At 36.2% G+C, this 27,356-nt stretch overlaps 1 protein-coding gene across 1 annotated transcript in view; it reads left to right on the forward strand.

Annotated features, from left to right (window-relative positions):
• The window catches only part of SLC2A13 (solute carrier family 2 member 13), a 341,466-nt gene that overhangs the window by 67,639 nt on the left and 246,471 nt on the right, over positions 1-27,356 (forward strand). The window contains exon 3 of the mRNA XM_045554019.1: positions 16,321-16,529. Within this exon, the coding sequence (XP_045409975.1) occupies positions 16,321-16,529 (209 nt within the window). The remainder of the gene's footprint in view (positions 1-16,320; positions 16,530-27,356) is intronic.

Consider the following 27,356-nt stretch of genomic DNA (forward strand, 5'->3'; position numbering starts at 1 on the left):
TTTCTTTAGGAATAAAAGATTTCCAGGCACAATGAGAGAGAGAGAGAAATACCAGGTGAAGTGTAATTTTCAAAGCCCCTTTGGTCTGAAAGAGCCAGTCATGTTTGGGCAAGAGTGAGAAGTTAGAATAACTAGGAGCTATGATGATCATCTGGGAGTTTTGGGGTAAAATGGGAAGGCTGGTCTTCAATGGGTGTGGATAGAAGTTGAAATCCTTTCCTCTCTCTTTAATAACACAAGTTTGGATCTCAGAAAATAATTTTTTTAAAATATCAATATTACTTTTGGATGAAAAAATTGATGAATCTCCCTCCTTCCAGATATTTTACAATTTTAAAAGCCATGTCAATAAGATACTTCTCAGAATAATATTTGAAAGGGGGTGCTATTTCTAAACAAATTTATGCTGGGGAAATTGTTCTTATAATTTAGTGTTGAGTGGTACCTGGCTCTATACAAAATACAGAATCTGGAATAGTTCCTGTCTTAAAAATCTGTGCAGTGGCCATTTTAAGAAGGATGGATTTGGATAGCATGCATTAATTGGAGGTTAACAACTTGAGTACAAGTAAATATCTTAATGCTGAAGATACTTGTAATCATATTATTGACAGAATTAAGATACAGGACTGTTTATTGTAAAGATGTTATAGTATGGTGGGAAGAGTAGGTTCAAGACTTGCTTTCATAGCATAAGAATTTATCTAAGCCTTAATATTCTCATATAGCTGATGCTCCATTAATCATACAGTGTTATTGTGAAGATCGAATGAGCCAATGTCTGTGAGCATACTTACAAATTCTTAAGTGCTAGTAGGTATTGTTTGCTGCTATCTTCAGAGGACCTTATGTTTAATCTCTGTATCCTGCATCTAATCTAAAGATTGCCCTCACCTTCATCTGATTTTTCCAACAAAAAACAAATGTGGTTTAGTAATGACAGAGCAGTTTGTATAAGACTAACTCCCCTGAAGATGACCATTATAAACCACGGGCAGAATGTAAAAAAAATAATTAAAGACCAGAGCATGGAGGACTTTTAGGGTAGTAAAAATACTCTGTGTTATATTATAATGGTACACGTCATTATACCTTTGTCCAAACCCATAGACTATAAAGCACCAAGAATGAACCCTGATGTAAACTCTGGACTCTGGGTGACAGTGATATGCTGATGTAGATTCATGAATTGTAACAATGGGGGATATTGATAATGAGGGAGGTTATGCATGTGTGAGGCAGGAGATATATGGGATATCTTCGTACCCCCCCCTCAATTTTTTGATGACAATAACAAAAAAGTTGGGGCCAGTAAATGGAATTATACATTTGTGAAATCGTGCAGAGTATCTTTAGGCAGACTGATAAGTGAAAGATTCACATTTTTATCCCTAGAACAACTACTAGACTATATTACAAAAAGAAACAGCTAAGGAGCCATTATGAGAATTAAAATTGAATACATAAAATATTTGGATGAGCTGAATAAATGAAAGGAAGTAAGACCATAGATAGGCTGTGAAAGTAAAAGGATAGGAAAAGATATACTATGTAAAAGTATAAGAAAGCTGGTGTGATTGTATTAATAATCTCACACGTTATTGAGCTGGGGGATTGGAGGAAGATGGCTAACTAGAGACATTGGTTGCCAGATCATCTCTGAAAGAAGGAAAAGTTTGAGATTAAAAAAAGCAAAAACAAAAGCATAGATCAGGTGTAATTCTGAGGGAAAAATGCAAGAACTTACCAGAGGTTCCACGGGAAGAAGTTTCAGAGCAGAACGAGAAGAAGCAAGATATTGGCAGAGATTAACCCCTGAGAAACTTGGAGCCTAGTGGAAAGGGTAGGTGGGGGTTTTGTTTCTGCTTCCCTTACACCTCTACAGCAAGCAGGCTCATGAACTTAAAAGCTGTTGCCACCAAGAACTGGGAGCTTCTTGAAAACAAAGCACTAGGCTGCCAGCCTCTTTGGGGTTGCTTCATGTTGCCATAGACCTGAGCTGAGATGGCAGGCACTGTACAGCTTCTCTACCCATTGTGTGCCTTTGCCCTCCCCAGGGAGCTTCAGCCCTTCAGTTGTCATGTCACTGGTCCCCACACAAACATTTACCAACTTCTGCCTAGATGACAGTGGCCATGGGGACTGGTGAGTCCCGGGGAATCTCTGTGATCCCAGAGCTTGGACATTCTGGGCAGCTGCCTTCGGGGAGAGGGGCAAAAGGGACCAGAGTGCCAGCTCTCTTCCATTTAGAATCTTCTCCCCCCCCCTCCTCCTGCTGCTGCCAAGTGGCACAGGTGCCCCAAGGGATGATTGAGTTGATATTCTTATGAGCAGCTGTTTCCCCTCTATTGGCATGTCCACTACATCAAGGCTTCCACAGAGAGTGGGACACATACCTTTCCTCTTAAAGACCTGCAGCAGACCAAGGGGTGCTTACCGTGAGCTCCCTGCCTGCCAGCCCTCCCCACTGCTGCTCGCCTGGCTGCTCCAGCAGAGCAGGGCTTACCCTGAAGTGGGGGAACATTAAGTGTCTTGAGCACTCTGTAGGCAACTCAGGACCAGCACGCTTTTTCCTGGTGTGGTTAGAGATTCAACATACATGAATCAAGAAATGTTATTCAGCATGTAAACAGAAGCAAAAACAAAGGTCATATGATCATCTTAGTAGATGCAGAAAAAGCATTCAACAAAATCCCGTGCTCTTTCATGATAAAAACTCTCAATATTCAAGTAGGGAAGGAATATATCTCAAAATTATAAAATCCATATGTGACAGACCCACAGCAAACATCATACTGAATGGGGAAAAATTGAAAACATTCCCCCTAAGTACTGGAAAAAGACAAGGTTGCCCCTGTCAACACTTCTATTCAACACAGTTCTGGAAGTCCCAGCCAGAGCAATTAGACAATAGATAGAAATAAACGGTATCCAAGTCAGGAAAGAGGAGGTCTAACTATTGCTTTTCAGTGATGATATGATCTCATATCTACAAAATCCTAAGATTCCACAGAGAGACTCCTGGAATTGATATATAAATTCTGCAAAGTCTCAGATTACAAAATCAATATACACAGATCAGTAGCATTACTGTATACCAGTAAAGTCAAGCTTGAGAGTCAAATCAAAGACTCAATACCACTCAAAATTGCTACAAAGAGAATAAAATACTTAGAAATATACTTACCCAAGGTGGTGAAAGAGCTCTACAAGGAGAACTGCAAAACACTGATAAAAGAAATTGCAGGTGATGCCAAAAAATGGAAAAACATGTCATGCTCATGGATTGATGGAATCAAGATTTTTAATATATCTGCAATGCCCACAGTGATTTACCATTCAACCCCATCCCCATCAAAATGCCAACATATTTCAAAGATCTACAAAAAGTCATTATATGCTTTGTTTGGAACCAGAAAAAGAACTCAAATAGCCAAAAGAACAAATCTGGAGGCATTAGATTGGTTGATTTCAAACTATACTACAAGGCTATAATCACTAAACCAGCATGGTGTTTGTACAAAAATGGAGACATAGACCAGTGGAACAGAACAGAGAGCCAGATATAAAATCATCTACCTACAACCAACTGATCTTTGACAAAGCAGACAACAACATACACCGGGGAAAAGAAGCCCTATAAATGGTGCTGGGAAAATTGGATAACCTCATGCAGAAGAATGCAACAGGATCCCTGTCTCTTACCACTCACAAAAATTAATTCAAGATGGATAAAAGACATAAATGTAAGGTATGAAACCATAAAAATTCTAGAAGAAAATGTAGGAGAAACTCTTACAGATATGGGCCTAGGCAAAGAAATTATGACTAAGACCCCAAATGCAATTACAGCAACAACAAAAGTAAATAGTTGGGACTTGATGAAATTAAAGAGCTTCTGCACAGCTAAGGAAATAATCAATAGAACAAATAGACAACCTACATAATGGGAGAAAATATTCACAAACTATACATCCGCTAAAGAGCTCATATCCAGAAGCTAGACAGAAATCAAACAAAACAGCAAGAAAAAAGCAACTGATTAAAAAGTGGGCAAAAGATATGAATAGCAGCTTTTCAAAAGAATCTAGACAAATGGCTAACAAACATGAAAATATGCTCAATGTCACTATTCAGGGAAATGCAAATTATTCTTTTTTATTTTTTTTTTCTATTTTTTTAAGTTTTTTGTTTCAGCATATTATGGGGGTACAAATGTTTAAGTTACATACATTGCCTTTGCCCCACGCAACTCAGAGCTTCAAGCATGTCCATCTCCTAGATGGTGCACACCGCATCCATTTGGTGTGAATATATCCATCCTCTCCCTGCCCCATCTACCCAACACCTGATGAATGTTACTACTACATGTGCACATAAGTGTTAATCAGTTAATGCCAATTTAATGGTGAGTACATGTGGTGTTTGTTTTTTCATTCTTGTGATACTTCACTTGGTATAATGGGCTCCAGCTTTGTCCAGGATAATAGGTGCTAGATCACTGTTGGTTTTTGTGACTAAGTAGAATATATTTTATTAATCCACTCATGTATTGATGGGCACTTGGGTTGTTTCCACATCTTTGCAGTTGTGAATTGTGCTGCTGTAAACATTCTGGTGCAGATGTCTTTTTTATAGAATGCCTTTTTTTTCCTTTGGGTAGATGCCCAGTAATACGATTGCTGGATCAAATGGTAGTTCTACTTTTAGCTCTTTGTGGTTTCTCCATGTTACTTTCCACAGAGGTTGTACTAGTTTGCAGTCTCACCAGCAGTGTATGAGTGTTCCTACCTCTTCTCATCCATGCCAACATTTATTGTTTTGGGACTTTTTGATAAAAGCCATTCTCACTGGAGTTAAGTGATATCTCATTGTGGTTTTGATTTGCATTTCCCTGATGATTAGAGATGTTGAGCATTTTTTCATATATTTGTTGGCCATTAGTCTATCTTCTTTTGAAAAGTTTCTGTTCATGTATGTCCTTTGCCCACTCACTTTTTAATGGGGTTGTTAGATTTTTTCCTTGCTGATTTTCCTGAGTTCTTTATAGATTCTAGTTATCAGCCCTTTATCACACGTGTAGCATGTGAATATTTTCTCCCATTCTGTAGGGTGTCTGTTTGCTCTCATGATGGTTTCCTAGGCTGTGCAAATTAAAACCACAATGAGCTATCACTTTATCCCTGGCAGAATGGCTATTATAAGAAGGTGCAAAACCAATAGATGCTGGCATGGGTACAGAAAGAATGAATGCTTCCAGGCTGTTTGTAGCAGTGCAAATTAGTACAAACTCTATGGAAAACTGTATGAGGATTTCTCAAAGAACTAAAAGTAGACCTACCCTTCGATTTAGCAATCCCATTAGTGAGTATCTACTCAGAGGAAAAGAAGTCATTTTATCAAAGATTCCTGTACTTATATGTTTATTTCAGCACAATTCATAATTGTGAAGATGTGGAATCAACCCAAATGCCCATCCATTCATGAGTGGATGAACAAAATGTGTGTGTGTGTGTGTGTGTGTGTGTGTGTGTGTGTGTGTGTGTGTATGTATGTACATAGGTAGTACTACTCAGCCATAAAAAAAAATAATGTCTTTTGGGGCAATTTGGATTAAACTGGATAGGTACATATGCGCACAGAAGTAAAAGTCATTGGAAATCAAGAAGTGGGCGGTGGGAAGGAAGTGAGAGGTAAAACCTACCTAACAGTTATAATGAAGACTATTCAGGTGATGGACATGCTTATAGTCTTGACTTAAGAATTATAAAAGGTATCTATTTAATAAAAACATATATACCCCCTTAATATTTTGAAATAAAAATGAAAATTTATTGAGCTGTATATTTATGTATACTTTAATAAAATGTTGGAAACTTATATAAAGCCACAGAATAGCCAACACATTCTCTAAGAAAAAATGTCAAAAATTGCCTTCCATTCAATATGAAGACTTATAGAATTTTAATAATTAATAAAGTGTGCTATTAGTGAAACAATGAAGAAATAAACAAGGAAACAGAAGAGATTTAATAAAGAGATTCAATATTTAAAAAATCACACAAAGTAGACTTAAATACAAGCTGTATAATCAGATATAAGAATATTTTATAATGATAAAAGCCAATTTAGCAGAAATAATAATGATGAAAAAGGTATAGTTTATCTAATAGAGCTTCAAAATGCATAAAGCCAAAATTGGCAGCTGGCAGTTACTTAGCAGCATAAATGTACTTAATGCTGCAAAATTCTATACTTAAAAATGTTAAAATACTAAAATTTTATTTATATTTCACCACAGTAAAAAATATTAGAACTAGGCCGGGCGTGGTGGCTCACGCCTGTAATCCTAGCACTCTGGGAGGCCGAGATGGGTGGATTGCTCGAGCTCAGGAGTTCGAGACCAGCCTGAGCAAGAGCGAGACCCCGTCTCTACTAAAAATAGAAGTTATATGGACATCTAAAAATATATATAGAAAAAAATTAGCCGGGCATGGTGGTGCATGCCTGTAGTCCCAGCTACTTGGGAGGCTGAGGCAGAAGGATTGCTTGAGTCCAGGAGTTTGAGGTTGCTGTGAGCTAGGCTGATGCCACGGCACTCTGGCTGGGGTGACAGAGCGAGACTCTGTCTCAAAAAAAAAAAAAAAAAAAAAAATTTATAGGAAAAGATAGACAAATCTCGGCTCATATTTGGAGAATTTTAAACTCTCTTCTTAACAAGTGATGGAACAACTAAATAAAGAATTAAGGGTATAGAAAAACTACAGCACAATTAAGTGCCTTGTCAAAATTGATATTTGTAGACTGGTACACTTATTTAAGTGCAATATACACATTCTTTTTTAAATTCACATCAGAGATTCCCTAGAATTGGCCCTATCCTGGGCTTAAAATAAGTGTTAATATATTTTTAATTAAAAAAATGAAATATTATAGAATATGTCCCCTGGCCACAGCAGAATTAAATTAGAAATCAATAACAATATGATAGCCAGAAAAGCTCCAAATATTTGGAAATTAAAACAGTATGTTTTAAATGACCCATGGGGCTAAGGAGAAATGAGAAGGAAAATTGGAAAATAGTTAATTGAAAGAAAATGCACTATAAAAATTTGTGAAATGCAGCTACAGCAGTGCTTACATGAAAATATATAGCTTTAAAATGATAATCTTAGAGAAGCAGAAAGGTTTAAAGTCACTGATCTAAGTTTCATGTTAAGAAGCTAGAAATATATGAACAAATTAAAGAAAACAAGGACTGAAATAATAAAGGCAACTGCAGAAGCCTATGTAATAAAAAGATAATAAACAAAGTTTGTTCTTTGAAAAGATTAATAAAATTTAGAAACTGATCATGACTGATTAAACTGATTAAAAAAAATAAAGCACAAATTATCAATAGCAGGAATAAAAGAGGGCAGGCATATCATTTCTATGGATGTTGTAGGGGTAATGATGGAATACTGTGAACACATTTTGGCAATAAATTTAGCAACTTAGATGGGAGGGACAAGTTGCTTAACAATCACAACTTACCAAAAGTGGACACAAGAAAAAAATGAAAAATCGATGTATCCCTATATTTGTTAAATAAGCTGAATCATTATTAATAACCTACTTGCAAAGCAAACTACAGGCCTGGATAGTTTCACTAGTGTATTCTAGAAAATATTTAAGGAAGAAATAGCATCTACCTTAAACAAACGCTTTAAGAAAATAGAGGAGGAAGGAACATTTACCAACTGGATTTTTGAAGCTAGCATCACTCTAATATAATAGCCTATGTTGTTACAAGAAAAGAAAATTCTAGACTAATTTCATGAACACAGACGAGAGTGTTCTTAACAAAATTTAGTAAAACCAAACCCATCAGTATATAACAGGGGAATACATCATGACAAAGTGAGTTTTCTCAGGAAATCAGGTTGGTTTAGCAATGGTAATTAATCTGTGCAATTCACCAAATTGAAATTATTCAGTGGAGGAAAACCTACATGATCATCTCAGTAGTTACAGAGGAAATCTTTGACAGAATAACACTCATTTATGATAAAAACTTTCACCAAACTGGAATAGAAGAGCACTTCTTCAACTCAATAAAGGACATCCACACACACAAAATCTACAGCCAGCTTTACTCAATGAAGGACGATTCTTTTCCTTATGATTGTTTGCAAGGCAAAGATAACTATCACCATTTACATTCATTCAAATAGACAAATTGATTCTAAAATTTTTATGGAAAATCAAAGCACCTAAATTGCCCAAACTATCTTGAAGAACAAAGTTGGAGGATTCATTGTCTGATTTCAGGACTTACAACAACACTAATCAAGACAGTCTCATAAGGATAGATAAATCAGTGAACTAGAAGGAACAACAACGTGAGTGAATTTTGAAAACATGCTGATTGAAAGAAGCTAGACCCAGAAGAGTACATTCTCCATCATTCCATATGATACTCATCAATGTGCAAAATGAGCTGTGGGGACAGAAATTCTATCAGTGGTTGTCTGTTGCAGTGGGAATTGACTAGAAAAGGTGTATAAGGGAACAACTTTCTAGAATGATGGAAATGCTCTGTTTCTTGATTGGGATGCTGGTTACAAACGTGTATGTATTTTCTCAAAACTCATAGAATGGATACATCTTAGATGTCTGCATTTTGTTGTTTTACCTAAAAAAAATTAATTTCAACCTTACATTGGCTTTTTCCATTATTTTCCTTTTCTGCATTGGCCAGTAAGTAATTTAAATGTTATTTCTGCCACGAAGCCTTTTCTGATAGCTTCTGTTGAAATAACTCTTCTGTTCTTCCTCCTGCACTGTGCCTAAACCCTCATCGTAGCAATTAAATAATCCTCTTTCGTCCGATGCTTACTAGGGTATAGGCTCCTTGAAGCAAAGGATGTCTGTTGATCATTACTGTATCTCCATAATCCCTAGCCCAGAGGTTTGCATGGAAGATTTTCAGAGTTTGAAAAAAATAAAAAGGGTATATGTATATGTTAAGAGGTGTGTGTGTGTTATTTTCAGCAATAATACTGTGAATTTTGTCTAGGTTTTAATTTATTTTGCCATATAGCTTAAAACTACCTAGTATCTGTGAAAAATGCCACATTCATTGGTTTAAACGCTATCAGATCTTATTCTGTCAGAACATTTTGCTGCTTGTATAATCACAACACTCTAACCTTAAGCAATGTAGACAGAGTTAATATTTTGTTATGCTTATTCGTCAGTGATTTTTTTTCTTTACAGTTTACACAGAATCTCTAGGTAACACAGAAGTTGCTCATTTGCTGATCACGTATCAGGTACTCTTTTTTTGTGTGTGTGATGGGGTTCTCACTATGTTGCCCCACTGGCTTCCAACTCCTAGGCTCAAGGGATCCTCCCACCGCAGCTTCCTGAGTAGCTGGGATTACAGGCAACTGCCCTGGCTTTACCTACATTTAACTTGAAAGACTCCAACTTTGACACATTGATTTTTTTTTTCTTATGTACTTCTAGCCCAGCCATCTCATGTTTATTCTCTAGCTGCCATCAGATTGTCAGGTATATCAGTCATCAGTGTTGATGTTCTACCTGGTCCTTGGTGGCAGAGGAAAATTAACTTACCAGGCTAGGATCTCAGTTTGACAGTGTTTTCTTATTTTATCTGTTAAAATGGAGTTGTGAGGCATGAACTAAAATTTAAGAATATATTATCAAGTAAGTTGCTATAACATAACTATAGCAGGTGGCTAAATTCAATGGTATCTTTTTGCATGTAAGACTTTTGCATTAAGTAGAAACATTATGTAAATCATAATTTATGTTTGGTAATTGTTTTATGTATGTATCTTCTTATTACTATATAATGATGACCATTTCTTTTGTAAACCCAAAGATAGAGATCTTTCAGTAAACACATCACTCATATGATTATTAAGTAAGTATATGAGAAGTATTTGAAAAAACTCAAATCAGTAGGAATGTTGAACAGTGCAGTTCAGTAACTCTGGATGTAGGGCTGAGGGAACAGTGTTCTTGGATGTAGTTGAGGGAGTTTGGGTTATGCCTGTTTAAGGGGAAGATGTTTCCCTATTCTGTTTATCATTGGAGAGTTCCAGTCTAAGGGGATGTTTTCAGATTTACATAGCACTGTACCATCTCTGCGTAAGTTTATTCCTGATGCTGAGTGATTTGCTTTGTGCTTGGCATGGAACATACATTGAGGAAATGTTTGCTGGGTAAACAACTGAGTAACAGCTCAGAGAAATCATAAGGAAATTCAGCCTTAGTTTTCCAGGCAAGCACAATAAATCTTCATTAGGTACCATTTTCAAAGAATCTACTGATTCTAATCACTAACCCCTTTTATTTTCAGTAAACTGTTTCAGTAAAAAAAGATGCAGAGTTTATTTCATAGTTATATGTGAAACGATGCCAGTTTGAAGCTGTAGACTTTCAAAAAATAAAGCATCTTAATATTGATGATATTCCTGTAATTTATTTGAGCTATTCAGTATTGTCTAACATGGACATGATTTGTTAATCAGTAGCAAATTGATAAAAACAGAATGTAACTAGAAGACAGGATGGAAATAAAATAATTGGAATTCCAAATATAGTTTTATCACTTGAGTTTTTTTCAGTTTAAGACAGTATTGGATGTTAGAAAAGAATATTGCTAGAAAGCCTCATTGTACTCAGACTAACTTTCAGAGATTGTCGCTGAGCCACTGTTAAGTGTTTAAAAGAAATTTCAAGATTTTCTGTGACTAAAAAATACAAGATGATGATTTTGTTTGGAAACAGTTTTGACCACATGAGGTTGGGAAATCAGTAAGGAAATGATTATTGAACTGTACCTTAATGCTCTCGTGGCCTGTTAGGAGGATAATTGGCTAAATGACTATGGTGTCTGAAAACCTTTACTGTACATCTCAGAGTGAAAAGTCTTCCCTTGGTAGAGTTCAGTTCCACAAGAGCTATAAAAGCAATTGCATACAATTTGTTTTAAATAGAACAGATTGTAATAAAGTTCCTTTAGCTATGATAGTTTTTCTGTTATAGGTTGACTTACAATTAAAACCATCGATCATATAGATCTTCTAGTGTAAGGCACCGGCAACCTTTTCGTGTTATTTGGGAATTTAAAGAGTAACAAGAACAGAGGGGAGAAGAGAATTAAACAGAATATGAATACAGGATACAGTTCTTCACTCCTGCAGAGTTCCCTTTGGGAGGAGTGACACTTGGCGGAGGGGAGGCCTTTGGGAGGTAGAGACTGAAAAATAAAGTTTAGAGAAAAGCAATTTTAGATCTAGCATGTCTGTCATCCAAAATATTTTAAAAAGTGTCAAATCTCACAAATGAAATTTTTTTGCTCCCAATAATTTTTTTAAAGTATCTACTTATCTATATTTTTTCCCCTGCTGAAAAGTTTACCAGTGTATGTTAAAGAAAAATGAAATAAAACTTTCATTTCACACAGTGTTCAAAATAAGTGGTACCAGTTTACCCTTACAGATGAGGTATTTTCTTTTGACTAGTTGTCAACTATTTTTATGGGAATGTTCTTTGGGAGTTCCAATTTAATAAGGATGTGTGTTGAGAGAAAAATAGGGTATTCCATTTGCAACTAGCAGTCCTGTGTTAGTTAAATCCAGCTTGCAGTTTACCCAGCCCCGTGGGTGGCACTGTGCTGGACACTGGGCTGGCATGATTGGGAGAGAGATGGCTTCTAGCGAACCCCCTCGGCTTTGTTATTGCTGTTGTGTTTTGTCGCATTCAACAGAGGGGCGTGAATAATAAACACTTCCAAAGGGAACCTCAGAATTCTTTAAACATGAAGCTAAAGTAAATTAATGCCTCTTTTTTTTTTTTGATGAGTTCTACATACAGAATTACTTATCAAGTAGTTATTGAACATTTAACGTTGCTTGACATACTAGAAACATTTATTATAGGATCCAGACTGCCTGGATTTTAATTGTTGTTCTGTTGCATACTGGCCATGTATCTTCTTTGTGCCTCATTTCTTTGTCTATAGAGTGAGGCTAATAATGGTCCCCACCTCATAGGGTTGTTGTGAAGACATAGGAGTTGATGTATGTTAAGTTTTTTGAACAGTGCTACGTATTAGTTAATACTGTTGCTGTTACTTGTTAGATGATTAGGTGCCCAAGCTGAGCCTGTACATTCAATTAGATTTTGGTGTATTTGGAGCATAATCATCACCTCCCTGGGCAACTAGTAAAGAATAAGTAACATGCCAATCCATGTATTGGTTCAGAGAAGGGGACGATTGTCATGAACTGCAAAATTCTGTGTCTTAAATAGCCGTATAGACATTAGAGGATACTTGTCTTTAATTACATAGGTGAGAGCAACATGATTCCATTAACAAGAATGACAGTGAGTGTTCTGTTTGACAGTGAAGGACCTGTTTGTCTTGGTGGGGAGCACTGGGCCACCTGCTGGAAGCAGCAGGTCTGCTCAGCTGAGCCTTGGTGGGGAGGGGTGGCCCCCAGGAATGTAAGATCTTGGATTCACAGAGCTTTGGTTCTTGGACCTGGGAAGAAGGCTGAACTTGAGGTGAAATAGGTGAGATTGGTCTCTCTTGTTAATAGCTAATCTAACCACACCATTTGAAAGGAATCCTCCCCCTCAGGGAGTTCTCGGAGTTTTCTGATAGGCAGTCACTGATACTGCTAGCTGTGCCAGAAAATAGTTGATGCGTTAACTTCAAGTTTAGAAGATTTTAAAAGGTATCTTTTGGTGAGTGAACATGATGGTAAAGAACACACTGAAGATTTTTAGAGCTCAGAAAGGCTTTGTGTTTGTGCTTGACCTGGCATACTTTCCTTTTATGTCACCCTGGTGTGCTGTCTTGCCTCCAGAAGATGAATGGCTTTTGCCTTAAGGTGTGGACCTTGGGTGCTTGTTGTTCATTTTCACCCCCTGGGTTTTTATAAAGCTTTTAGATTTCTGATTCTCAGCCTAGACTGCACATTAGCACCACCTGGAGAGCTTTCATTATTAATAAAACAGAATTCCCTGGGCCCAGAGCCCAGACCAATTAATCAAAATCCCTGGGGGAGGGTGGGGCCTGGACACTAGTGTGTTTTAACAGCCCCCTGGGTGACTCTAATGTGAAGCCAGGGTTTAGAACCTTGATTTAATTTATAATAATGAGATCTCTTGTGTCAATAGGGGACTACTTGCTTGTTTGGGGACTGCCTGCCCTAGTACATCACAATACTGTCTGTCATTCTTCTGATTCCTGGTTTCCTTGGATTTAGAGGACTGATGGTTAGTCCCTAATATTGCCTTAGCTAGGTTTACAGAGTTCCTGCTCTTTTAGTCTTATGCTGAAATTTTTTATCAGTACCACAGCAAAGCAGCCTCTTATATATCCTTCCTATTCTCCAGTCTGCCCATCATCAGAGGAACGAATTTCCCTCAAAAAAGAAATTGGTTCTACCTGCTGGAAGTTTGGGTGGGTGATACAGCCAGAACAGACAAGTTACAATGAATTGATTACATGGTTAGGAGTTTCGGAAGGTGAAACTTTTTTTGCTGAACATCCTCTCTGCTAGGTACTGACTGAATTATTTCACTTAATTCTCCCAGCAGTCTTATGAAATGGACATGTCACCTGTGTGTTAAAATGTTATGTAACTTCCCCACGTTCTTGTGGTTAGCATGCCCAGAGCTGAACTGACACCCCGATCTGTTCCCGTGTTCTATCGTACACCACAGCTACCTTTGACGTGTGTATTAGATTCCTAGAAAGCCATGAAAAGTATTCATATCAAAATATTTTTATCATGAAAGGTAATTAAAATATACTAATATAAGCTCTCGTTTTGCTTTCAGGAGAAAAGTGCTAGGATATAAATGTATAAAGCATTTTTTCTTGATTTGTTTTTGGAAAGAAGCTTTAATATCCTTGAAGATTAAAAGCAAGAGTGTGAATTACTTTCCCCAACCTTAGTATAGGACACTGAATTGTACATTTCAGACCTAGACTTTTGGGACTTACAGGTTTTAAAAGGCTAGGGGGCTGAAATGTTCTGTCTTCTGTCGCTCACTTAAGAAACATAGGCTAATATGTATGTCTTTTTGTCTTCTCTTTTCTCTTCCTTCCCCTTCTCTTTTCTTTTTTAGATTTCATAAAAATATTGTGTCCTGGGATTTAATAGTAGTAAAGAGCAAAGTATTATGTGAACATCTTTGAGCCTGAAAAAGATTCACTTTCTATATTCATTTCAAGTGTGTTTTGAAGTATTCTCGGCAGCCCTTTAATCTTAATTCATGATCTTTCTTTGGAAAAATCATGAGAGGTATAGAGAAATGAAACATAAGGCTGGCTTTTATCTTTAGGACTTTTAAAATGTATCTCTTAATCCAGTATATTTAGTGTCTACCTTTTTTTTCCCCCCACTTTCAAGTAATTGTCAATATAGGATAACCATTTCTTTGAAGTTCTTTGAGAAGACATAGCTTGCATAGAAATTTTATTTATTTTCAGCATTAAAACATTTAAATAACATATTTGGTTGTACAGGTTGATGTCTTAGGAGAGGCTGGAAATATGTATTTGTGTGAACTGATCTCTCTAGCTCTCATCTGAAGACTCTTCCATAAGAGAAGGTCTAGTTATTAAATATATCTAGAATAACAAATGGTCTGATTGGAAGGAATTACTGTGCAAGTAGGTTTGCAGAGCTAAATGATTCAGAAGAGTTGCGACATAAAATATTGCCATATGAGTCTGAAGTGCACTTATTTTCTGTTTAGTTAATACAGAAAGTTTAGATACATAACTGCTTTCATATCATTTTATAAAATGTTTACCAAATGCCTATTGTGTGTAAGATACTTTTTACTAGGTGCTGTGCTATAATACAAGATACAGTGACATACGTTAAGGTTAAAAACGTGTGTTCTGTAGGTGAGCAAAGGAAGGAATGATTACATATTGGTCTAATTATTACCACCCATAGGCTTAAGTATAAAATACTTCTAATAAGATTTCTTTTTAATACTGCAGGTCAAGTGCTTCATTTAGTCAGTCATTCATAAATGCTCTGTTTACTTTCTAAATCTTAGTTAATTTTTCTGTTTCCACATGAAATTTTAGTTTGTAGTTTTAAATAGGAGATATTCTTACCACTGACATGACAATTACATTTTTTTCTTCTACTGTTTTTGGAATTAAAATGAAATTGCCTGGAAAATAGTAGACTTATTTCATGAGGTATATCTTTGGAGCCTTGAGGGCTACTATACTTAGGGTTTAGCATAGCTTAAAAGGTAAAATAGCTTTGAAAAGTACAGTGAGTCAGGTGACTTATAAAAATCAGTATAGCTTGTTACAGAAGTGGAATTGGCCTTCTGAGCTTGATTGTTATGACTCTACCTTGGAATATACCCAGAGAACTTGGATCGACAGAAAACATGCATTTGTCCTAGATTCACAGAAGTTTCCATTTGAAAGAGACCTGGAAGTTTTTCTAATTTAACTCCTTCAGTTCAAAAATACTTGAGTCCTAGCAATGTTAGAAGATATTAGGAGATAGGTCTGGTGATCATAATAATCTGGAGAGATCTTTAGTATTGACATATTCACATTACTATTTTTGTTATTTCTCTGATGGGTTTAAAATGATGTTCCTATTTGCTGTTTTGAATTTTGCCAGCCATTAATAATAGAGATTTAAAGAAGATGACAGGTAACTTAAAACATCAACAGCTTTCTATATTTGAAGTCATTGTAATTAGGATTATTTGCTTCTGACTCTGTCTCCTTCTCCGTGGACCTCCACTACTCAGTTAATGATGTTGAACATGATGCTTGATGGCAAAATGAAATAAAATGTAACGAAACAAATTTGAGCACTTATTTTACTGAAAAGTATGTCTTTTAAGTAGGTACCATAGAGTGTTTTTAATCTTAGCTCTATTTTATATTGTAAAATACAGAATTATATATATTAGTATTAGATAAAGATGATAATTATGTTTTTCCTGATATATTTGGTTTAAAATGTGTACATAATCATCATGACTTTTATCCATTCTTTTTCACTGTAGTTTGTATGAGAGATAGAGAAGTAATTATATTTTTCATTTTCAGTTTTTAATACAGCATAAAAACATCCTTTTTTCTGATGACACATGCATACACACATAATAAAAAATAATTCTGACTAATGTAGCATTAGATATTATTATGATCAACCCAAACACAGAAGTATGTGGTGAGCACCTAACTCAGTGCCAGTAAGACCAAATTTTACAGTAAATGTGGATTTCTTATTGCAGGTACATGTTGGGACTCGCAGCGATTCCAGCAGTTATACAGTTTTTTGGCTTTCTCTTTTTGCCTGAAAGTCCTCGATGGCTCATTCAGAAAGGACAGACTCAGAAGGCCCGTAGAATTTTATCTCAGATGCGTGGTAACCAGACCATTGATGAGGAGTATGATAGCATCAAAAACAACATTGAAGAAGAGGAAAAAGAAATTGGCTCAGGTATGTGGATTTTAGACTTACATGAATTTCAAAATTACATAGTGGTTTATTTAGAAATTATATTTTAACATTATGTAGTATTGCTAGGTGATGTAATGGTTTTATGCATGTAATCAAACCAAGATAAATATTTTAATTTTAAAAGTGATGTTGTAAAAGAATAAAGAAAAAGACCCCCATATTTGTCCTTAAATTTCTATTTTTATATTTTTATAGTCTTTTATTCTTTCTAAATTAGATGTACTTGACATTATTGTCATCATTTTGTATGTGTGTGCTTATTTTTTGAGTATGTATGTATATTTATGTATAAATATCTTAGATATATAATTATATGTGTATTATTGATTTTCCATATTAACTTAAGAAGTTGTAGTATGAACTATTGTTAAAATAAATAACCTTAGTAAAAAATTTAAATACCTTGTTTACATGTGTTAACATTAATTTCTGTACTAATTTTTATAAAGAAATAAATACCTTCATATACTAGTTTGGGGATAATTTTGTGTTTCCCCATTTTTATTAAAATGTTTAATTATATGTTTAATCCAAATTTTTTACCACATCAGAAAACCAAGAAAAGAAAGTTCCTAGTTAATTTATACTGATGAATTTATTTTGGGGGAAGAAATCATATTCAGATTGACAAAAAATTCTGAGGCAGGATATATAATCTTGACAGTCTGATTTTGGTAAGTGATTTACAGGATGTAAATGTTGAGAAAAGTTTGACATTTCAAAATATATTTTTTTCAACAATAACAGTCTGCTTAGTTCACATTTCCCAAATTGGTCTCATTTTCTCTCGACCTACCTTTTGTTTCTGCATTAATTGGTAGCTCAAATGGAGATGCTGATTTATATTTGTCAAATGATTTTTCATACGTAAGAAAATGCCAAACATACACACCCCTTATTGATACGTTTCATATACAAATGTTAGAGGGTCTATTCGTTCACCTTCTCCTGCCATTTTTGGTGGAGCTGAACATTGCTGCCTTTGTGGAACGACAGAATGAACACCTGCAGAAGCTAGTTTCTGTTAGCCACATGTAGCTTGCCATAACTTTATATTTATGCAGTACAGTAGCATGATGCTCTTACCTTCCTGCCCAGACCAAGTCCCAACTAACTATGAGCTCATTCTATGTGGAGGTCATTTTTAATGCTTTTTGAGGATCTGTTGCATGTTTGGCAATGCTAGCATTTCCTGAGTAACATATTAGTACAAAGGTAAAGGATAATTTTGCTGTAACAAAATAATTTACTGAGTTCAACATTGTGTTAATTTTTAAAAAATGCTATTTTAAAATAGCTATTTAAGTTACAAATAACTTTTTTTATGCTCATATTTAAATTCCTCTCCTCAGTAGCTTGAATGGAATATGAATTTGCTTCTGTAGTAATCAGTACACATGAAATTCATGTGCTAATAATGTGAGAGTGGAAAACTTTTCAGGGTGTTAGAATAATTATATTAAATACTATTTGGAACTTATGTTTTTATTAATTTATATGCAGGATAAGACAAATTAATTAAAAACAAAGCATTAAGGACATACCATTTTGACTGCTTAAAAAAATGTCTAACTGGTCTAGCCAAACAATTATTGATAGTGTACCTACCCGATTTGAGTTTTGTGACTATTTGGAATGTATAATGAAATGAGTTTTTTAGAAATTTGAGGCACATAGTATTGCAGTTACCTACATCTACTTTAGATTTTATCAAAAGTCTTTGTAAGCTAAATAGGGCACCATTTCTTGGGTATAGATAAAATAGTTCCCTATTTCCCAGTTTTTACATACATTTGGTGCAGGTTTTTAAAAATACTATAATGTGACTGAGTGCGGTGGCTCATTCCTGTAATCCTAGCACTTTGGAAGGTGTAGGTGGGAGGATCACTTGAGGCCAGGAGTTCAAGACCAGCCTGAGCAAGGGTGAGACCCTGTCTCTACCAAAAATAGAAAAAATTAACCAGATGGCACACACTTGTAGTCCTAGATACCTAGGAGGCTGAGGCAGGAGGATCACTTGAGCCCAGGAGTTCGAGGTTGCAGTGAGCTATGATGAGGCCACTGCACTGTAGCTGGGGTGACCAGGCAAGACTCTGTTTAAAAAAAAATTCTATAACATTAGTCACTGAATTCTAATAACATTTGTCTCATGAGTGGGTAAATATTCTAAACTTTGGAACTAATGGGATTAGTAATTTAGCCATTTTTGGATTTGTATTATTTGAAGTACTATCATCTTGCTTAATTTAAAAGCTAATCTTTTTTTTTTTTAAGAAGTATACAGTTAAGAACACTATGGCATAAATGCATGCAGACAGACTTGCCAGTGTTACATGGCACCGCTGACTTTGGGCCTCATTTTTACCATTAAGAAACTCGACCATGGTAAAACATGGTCTGCAGAAATAAGAATTTTATATCGACATTGTAACGTCCAGAAAGAAGCAAGACTCTGTGTCAGTTTAGTTGGAAAACAGAAGTCAGTGCAGGGACTTACATTAACAAGCTGACACAGTCTTGGCCCTCCATCACATTGCACTCAAGAATGACAGGCTAGATGGACAAATACACATGAAGAAATAGTTAACTTCAAAGTATTAAAAATGGCCTGGTCCAGGAAAGATGAGTCAGCCATTGTGTTGGAGGATTAGAGAATGGCTTGTTAATCTGACCATGGATCCTGAGGAGGGGAATCTTGAGCCATGACTTCTAGCCTGGGAACTGTGAGCAGTGGGGTGCAGCTGCCTGGAGGAAAGAACCTTGACCTAAGCACGACAAGTTATACAGATATTCTAGGAGGTTGGAAAGAAGTTGTTTAAGACACCGTATTTCTTACAAGGAGAAATGTTTTCACTGGTATGGTGGCTTAGTTTCCTCTTACCATTGAGCTTGTTAATAAATGAGTTTGATTCCAGATCAGTAAACCATGTCTTGTCTAGGAGTTTCCCAGTGGATTTGTGACTTGTGACTGTTACGGTTCTTGCTTACGTGATCCTTCTTTTTTTCATAGAATTATTTTTTTTTCCTGGTCACTTGAATTTAAACTTGCCCTCTGTTAGAAAAATAGGCCTAGCTACTGAAGTATGTATTAGTTACGCTAATTTATTTTTTTGGATATGTGACATGTCAGTGCATATAGCTTTTACTTCTCCTGGTTTAAAAGCAGACTTTATGTTGTGAGTATGGCAGTCACTTTGTCCATGTCAGCAGCAGTGGTGAGGCGTCCAGGCACTCTGTGTTGCAGAACGTGATTGGTTGCAGTGCATCCCATCTCTTCTGCACATGGCATTGAGATCAGACCCTTTGCATGGCATACAGTGTCTTCTGTGGGTTTTTCCACTGTAGTTGGCAAAACAACAACAAAAAGACAGTTTATGGGAAAAGAAGCAAACATTTGGTTTTCACGTGTGTTCAGCACTGTTTATACATCCTGTAGGAATAATAAAGTGAGACTAGAAGAAACAACAGCTTGGTTTGGAAAGCTCCCTGGTGTGGGAGACAGGGAGATGGAAGACTATTCCTGACTCAACCCCAAACTTGCAATTCTAAAAGGATCTTGGGAGAATTGTTGAGCTTCAGTTTCTTTTTAGGTTTATAAGAAAAAAGAGCCAGATTGTAATAGCTCCAAAGTTTTTTTTTTTTTTTTTTTTTTTTTTTTTTTTTTAGAGTTTTAAAAAGTCTATGAGAAATGCCTGCTCTTTATTTCTAAATGCTGTGCAGCAGCAGCTTATTGACACTCAATAGGGTGGAGATGTGGCAATAAATAAGATTCTGTTCTGTTCTGATGGGAGGGGGCACACACATGATAAAAGAATAACTAATTACCACTTAACTACAAATTGTGGGAATTGCTATAAAGGAAATAAACAGGATAATAAAATACTTACAGACGATGAAAAGGGGTGGCTTTAGATGGGATGGTTAGGAAAAGCCTCTCTGAAGAGGTGAGCTTGAAGGGTGAGGAGGAATCAGCAATGTAGAGAACTAGAAGGAAGAGTGTTCCAGGCAGAAGCAGCAGCATGTGCAAAGCGGTACGTATTATTAAAAGGACCAGACTAATTCTTTCTAAGTTTTGATAATAGTTGTAAAGTGTACACGCACCAGATTTTTAAGACATTGCAGTAAGAATTAACTATACATCTTTATTTACCTCAGGTTGCCAAGCCTCAGCTTTAAATTAGCAGGGACACTACTTTAAGTATTGAAAGCAAATTTGAATACAAAGTTAATATCAATATCATTCCCATCATTTTGTTGTATCTCTTTCATGTTTTGTTTTCCTAGTTTATTTCAGATTGCATAGATGTGCAATAGAGTCATGACTTACATGTTCAGCAGAGATAGAATCCTGAGAGAGACCTAGATAATTACTTAAGGCAGTGATGAGCAAACTTTTCTTCTTAGCTTCAAAGTTGAGTGAAGAGAGGCTGGCTCTTTGGGGCCTGGGTATCATAGCAGGAGGGAGCTGCAGTAAGCTCAAAATTCATTTGAATTTTTCTGCTTTGTCCTAGCAATTAACCAAAGTTTGCATTCTGTTCCATAATGTAACTGCTTTACTCCACTCTAAAAATGTTTTTTTTTTTTTTTTCCCTAAAATAGCTACAGTGTTTATTCATTGGCTTTAAGTACCCCATCGCTCTGTCATGTATATCCCTTGGGATATTTAACCCTCAGTTTCACAGACCTGTACCTACAGAGATTAGTTCCTCTCTTGGGCAAATTCAATAGCCAAGGTATTAAAAGTAGGGTCTGCCCATACCAGTATCTCTTAATTGAGCATATACAAGGTCAAAGAGCCTTTGTCAGGAGCTTTAGTTCCTAACAGTTAATAACTGCCTCCCACAAGAAGGAAAGTAAAACCAACCAACAAAAAGAGACAGGATTCTTCTGAAGACAGTCTTAGGGAAGAATTAAAAGTAAGAGTTGTGCATTCATGTCTTTATACCGTCTTGCTTGATAGTGCTCATTTAACTTTTTCACTATCTTATCTTGCACCGGAGCACAAGGGTATTCTGGGATGAAGTGTAAGGAGAGCAAAGGCCTCGACAGAGGAGCCCCTTAGGAAGGGTTTAGGGAAGGTCTCAGATTAGGTGCCCTTTCTGCCACCCCCTCTCCACTCTGGACTGTGGTATTAAGGCAGGATCACTGAAGGGAAAGCATGAACAAAGAAGGCTTCTTCTCTCTAGGGAAGCATGCGCATGGTGGTGGTAAAACCACTGCAGAAAGAAGCAGTGTGTTCAGGGAGAATGAGGTGGTCAGGACAGCGTCAGTGCAACAGATTGAGTGGAAGAAGACAGGGAAGACACTGACTGTAGGCCTTGGGACAGTAGAGAGCAGCCTTTTTACAAATCTGTCTGTTGATAGTACAGGCTCAATCTAGGGAATTTAAAAATGTTTATGGGCTTTTTATTTTCCCCCTAAAGGAAAACAGCATTTTTGTGAATTCCATGTTAAAAAAATTATACATTAAAAATTTCTTACAGTGAAAATTACTTAGATCACCTAGATCATAGATATTGCCAAAATAGATTTACTGAATAGAAGAATGCCAGCCAGAAAGTTGGCCCTGCTCTTTGGTCACTAAAATCTCAGTATTTAGTCGTATAGGAGAAGTAGCAACCCAGAGGCCGTACTGTTTCAAATTGGAATTAAACCCAGGCCCACTGGTTGCTAGTCACTGTTGGTAGGGCATTGAGGTTACCTATGTGGTGTATAATCTATGCAAAAACATGCAAGCCAGCAAGATTTGCATTATTTAATTTTATCAACTAATGAACTCAGGAATCTGGGCCAATGCTGGCGCTGTACTTTGCCTTTGACTGGGAGTTTAATCTCTAGCCTGGAAAGCAAGAGTATTGTAAAGAGGGGAATTTATTCAAGATCCTCCTGTGAGTGCATTTTAAAACATGACTTTATTTACCTCCAGCTCTTTGGGGGTCATGTCTGTCATGTCCAGGAAGGGACAGCTGCATCTCTGTCTTTTTTTTTTTCCTCCAGTACTTTTGCAATTTAGTCATCAAGTGTTACCTTCTCAAAAGACATTTTCTTTTTCTTTGAATTGATATTGCCTATGGCCATTTCAGCAAATCACATTCTGCTGGGAGGTCAGAGAGGGTAAATATTTATGATATTTTGATAGAAATTCTTTTGTATGTTTCTTTAGAAATCCAATTCCAGCATAATGACATTGCATTCGAATGCTCATTGCAGTTGACATCTGGTGCACTTAGAGGAAAGTAGTCATTCCCCATGATATTTTTGGCAGTTTGCTTGTATTTTTTTCATGTGGTAGTAGTACAGTATTGTCTGACCCAAATGACATTTGTGTATGTTGTTTACTGGATGAAACTGAAATAGATATTGGTAAATTGTTTTATGGCAAGATGACCCACAATTTTCTGAATATTGGCAAAGAAAACATTTCTATATCTAATATTCTAGAGGTTGTTGCAAAATTGCAAAAATTGTCAAATATGAGGCTGTTATACATATCTTACATGGTAAAGACTAGATTAAAACAGAAGGTAAAGGACTATTAAAACAATCTAGAACTGTATTCAGTTTTTAGTAAAACTTATTTTCTTAGGCATGCTGCCTTATTTAAAAGAAACTCTATTTCATTCAATAGGGCTTTAAATAAAAGTTGCCATCGATTTTCTAAACTCCAGAGGACTTTTAAAATCTTTAACAGAATTGGAATAGTTCTTGAATTTTACATTAAAATGTCATTGACTCTCCTGTTACATGGGGATAAAGAACAGCGCAGATTTTCCACTCAGCATACTCACGGGAGAAGAAAGCACTTTTCAGATTACTTGTAGGCTTTCAAGCCATTTCCCTTGATTTATATTGAAAATCCAGATTGTCTTCGTAAGTAGATGGGTAATACTTCAAAGCTTTATATTTCTGTTTTCTTGCTAAGATGTACTTAAATCCATATCTCATAAAAAAAAAATCCATGCTGAAAGAATTTTGACTGTGTCAGAGACTTTTTCCCCCCAACTCATTGTGAGGTTCATACTGTTTTTTAATGCCTTGTATGTAATACAGTTAAATGGGGGGGGCACCCCCCACAAGGTAGACATTTCAAAAAGAATATAGAATTTCTGAGCTGTTGCTTCAGGGTAGTTCATTTCCACCTTGACATTAAATTTATCATTCAGTACAGGTGATAGTATGTTTTGTAAATAAAACCATGGTCTGGAGATTTTTTTTCCTCTAGATGTAACAAATTGCTGTACCCTTTCTCTTTGGAGAAAGTTAGAAGAAGATTCTGAAGAAAACAGATCTTTTTCTACCTCCAAAGGGAAGGCACATGAGGTACCCTGCAGTGATGGGCGTTTTAGTGGTAACGGGACAATTCCGTTGATAGTCTCTAGAATGAGAACGTTAATGGCCATGTCATGTACTATCTGAAGAAACTTGCCTCCTCGCAAACATCAGAGGAGATCTTGAATGTTTCTCAAAAAGCAAGAAGTCATGCTCACTTATTTTTCTTGCATTTTAAATTGGGTTTGTATTGGGGAGATAGAGTGGTCAAATTTCATTAATTTTCCCTTTCTATTCTCACTCTACCTGAGGCCCTCTAATCCCTCTGCTCTTCCCACTGAGCCGTATTTTCCATCAGTATCTTACTGAACACACCTTGCCATAGGTGCACGTTTCAGTTAACTTAGTTATTAACACCTTTATTCCTTGATATGTTGTAGCCTTCAATAAGGAGGTGTGTACTTGCCGGATAGAGTGAGGAGAAAATTATTAGGTTTATGAAACTAGTAGTGTAATCACTTGCTATATAGGTATCTCACATTTTCAGTATAGTGGTTTTTTTTTCCTGAATTTTTCAAGGTACTTCCTTGAAACTGACTCCCACTGCGTATCTCCTAGAATAAAATATACCTTCAAAATATTTTTTAGAGAACTGAACCCAATAACTGTTCCAAAAAGAGGAATGATGTGGACCAAGTTTATGTGAAAGGAAAGACCTTTTATAGTACTGTCTTAACATTCATTATTCATATTTGAATAATTCTAGTGCGAAAATACTAGTAACAATTTGTTTTTACTGAATGCCCATTTCTGTAAATGTTACACATATACAAACATGTGCTCTTGCTCTCTCTCCGATTCTTCCAACAATCCAAAAAATTAGACATTATAATCTGTATTGTACTGAGAAAATGGAGTGCTGGGAACAAACAGCTAGAACGTGAAGCAGACACGATCTCAGGATCTGAGCTTCACTTGCTACCTGCCGCTCAAGTCTCTCCTTGTTCCACTCAGCCAACCGTTTGTCATGCAACATGATTGGGATGTAAATACCAAACAAAAGAAAATTAGGTGTGGTCTTTCCTCTTAAGGAGCTTAGAACCTATCAGATTTCCTTAAGAATGTCCTTTTTTAAAAGGTAGACATACAAACAACTATAAAAAATGGAAACAAGACAATAACCTTACAGTCAGTTGACAAAATAACCTTGAGACTGTATTTCCTATCTGTTTCCTCTTATCTGTTCTTGCTCTCATTGCCTGCGTGAGGTCTCTGGTGTTAATCCTCCCTGCCTGGGTAACAGTGTCTTCAACTGCTCTCGTTGCTTCCAGTATCTTCCCTCTTCATCCTTTCCCAGTGGCCTCCAAAATTATCACTGCAGCACACCGACAGGATCATGTCTCTCTCTCCTTCAGAAACACGCTCCTTAGCTTGTTATTAAACTTCCTTCACAATCTCATTTTAATTCATCTTTCCAGATTTATCTTAACAGAGCCCAGACTGCATCATCAGACCAAGAGAGAAAGGAGGAAACACCCAACATTACTGAGTGCCTAAGCTTTACTATTTAATCAGTGAACCCTGCAAAGAAAATGTAATTATTGTCTCACAAAAAGAATTAATATTCAGTTTGAGAAATAGTAACATTAGGAGTTTTCTCAGGCAGGGGTGGGGAATCTGCAGCCTTAAGGCAAAATGTGGCCTTCTAGGTCCTTAAGTGGGGCCTTTTGACTGAATCCAGGTTTTGAAGAACAAATCCTTTTACTAAAAGGGGTGCAGCAGAGAAAGGTGAGGCTTTTCTTACCTCCTTTCGTGCTTAAAAAAGAAGAATCTTGAAATCAGAATCCCCACCCATGCTTGAAGCATTTCTGCCTGCTTAATCCAATAGATACTGGTATTATTTTTATTGTGTTGTACAAGAGTAGAAACTCTACAAATTAGAAAAAATCATATTCCATCCGAAAGAAGAAAGTAATGATAACATTTTAATAGTGATGTTTTAATTGTACTTTTAATATAGTAGGTTTAGGGCTGTTCCCTTTGTGAGTGGTAAGGCAATAATTTTGATACTTTATCCTAAGCGTTGGCAAACTTTTACTGTAAAGGGCCACATACTAATAGTAAATACTTGGCTTTGTGGCCAATGGTCTCTATTGTAACTACTCTCCTCTGTTGTGGTAGCCATAGACAATATATAAAGAAACAAGTGTGACTTCGTTCCAGTAAACCATGAAGCTTATTATTTTGTGCCTGCTATCTTTTATTATTTGTAAAAATAGGAAGCTAGCCACATGTGGCTTATGGACTGTATAGTTTGCTGACTCCTATAAGTAATTGCTAAATAGGTTTGTTTTCTCAGTTTTTACTCTTAGGACTAATTGGAGGATGCTCGTCACTTTTTTCTTTCTTTCTTTTTTTTTTTTCTGAAGTATTTTTACTTAGTTTAATTGGTGAAGTATAACTTTGGAGGATATTTAGATATTTGAACCTTCACTAGTAACTAGGGAATATAATTTGTACCAAAGGACTTCATTGCACTTTTAAATACAGTAATAGCTTTATAATATTAAGAAATTGAGAACTGAACATAAAGAATGGAAAGGAAAAGAATGTGGGGAATGTAAGGAAGAGACTGTATCTCGGTTGGGGTCTGTGGGACCAACTGCAGATTCTTTTTTTTTTATTATTTCAAAGTATTATTGGGGTACAAATATTTTTGGTTACATGGATCACTTTTATAATGCTTGAATCATGGCTATAAGTGTGCCCGTCACCCAGATAGTGTTCATTGTACCCATTAAACAGGTTATTGCCCATTCCCTCCTCTCCCTATCCTCTGCTTGATTTCCTTTGGGTTTTGCTTCCCTCTATGCACATGTGTGCTCATCAGTTAGTTCCAGTTTAATAGTGAGTACATACGGTGTTTGTTTCTCCATTCTTTAGATAGTTCACTTAGGATAATGGTTTCCAGTTCCATCCAAATTGTTGCAAAAGTCTCCTTCTTCATGGCTGAGTAGTATTCCATGGCATACATATATCACATTTTGATATTGCACTTATGAATCAATGGACACTTGGGTTGATTCCACATCTTTGCAATTGTGAATTGTGTTGCAATAAACATTTGAGTTTATTTTTGATAAAATGACTTCTTTTCCTTTGGGTAAATACCCAGTAGTGGGATTGCTGGATCAAGTGGTAGAACCTTTAGTTCTTTGAGGAATCTCCATACTTTTTTCCATAGTGGTTGTATTAATTTGCAGTCCCACCGATAGCTTCTCTCTGCATCCACACTAGCATCTACTATTCTTGGTCATTTTAATAAAAACCATTCTAACCGAGGTAAGGTGATATCTTATTGTGGTTTTAATTTGCATTTCCCTGCTGATTAGTGACATTGAACATTTTTTCATGTTTATTGGACATTTGTCCGTCTTCCTTTGAAAAGCTTCTGTTCATGTCTTTTGCCCGCTTTTTGATGGGGTTGTTTGATTTTGATTTTATATCTAGAAAACCCCAAAGATTCCACCACTAAGA

This window comes from Lemur catta, chromosome 6, assembly GCF_020740605.2.
Source record: "Lemur catta isolate mLemCat1 chromosome 6, mLemCat1.pri, whole genome shotgun sequence".
NCBI lineage: Eukaryota > Metazoa > Chordata > Mammalia > Primates > Lemuridae > Lemur > Lemur catta.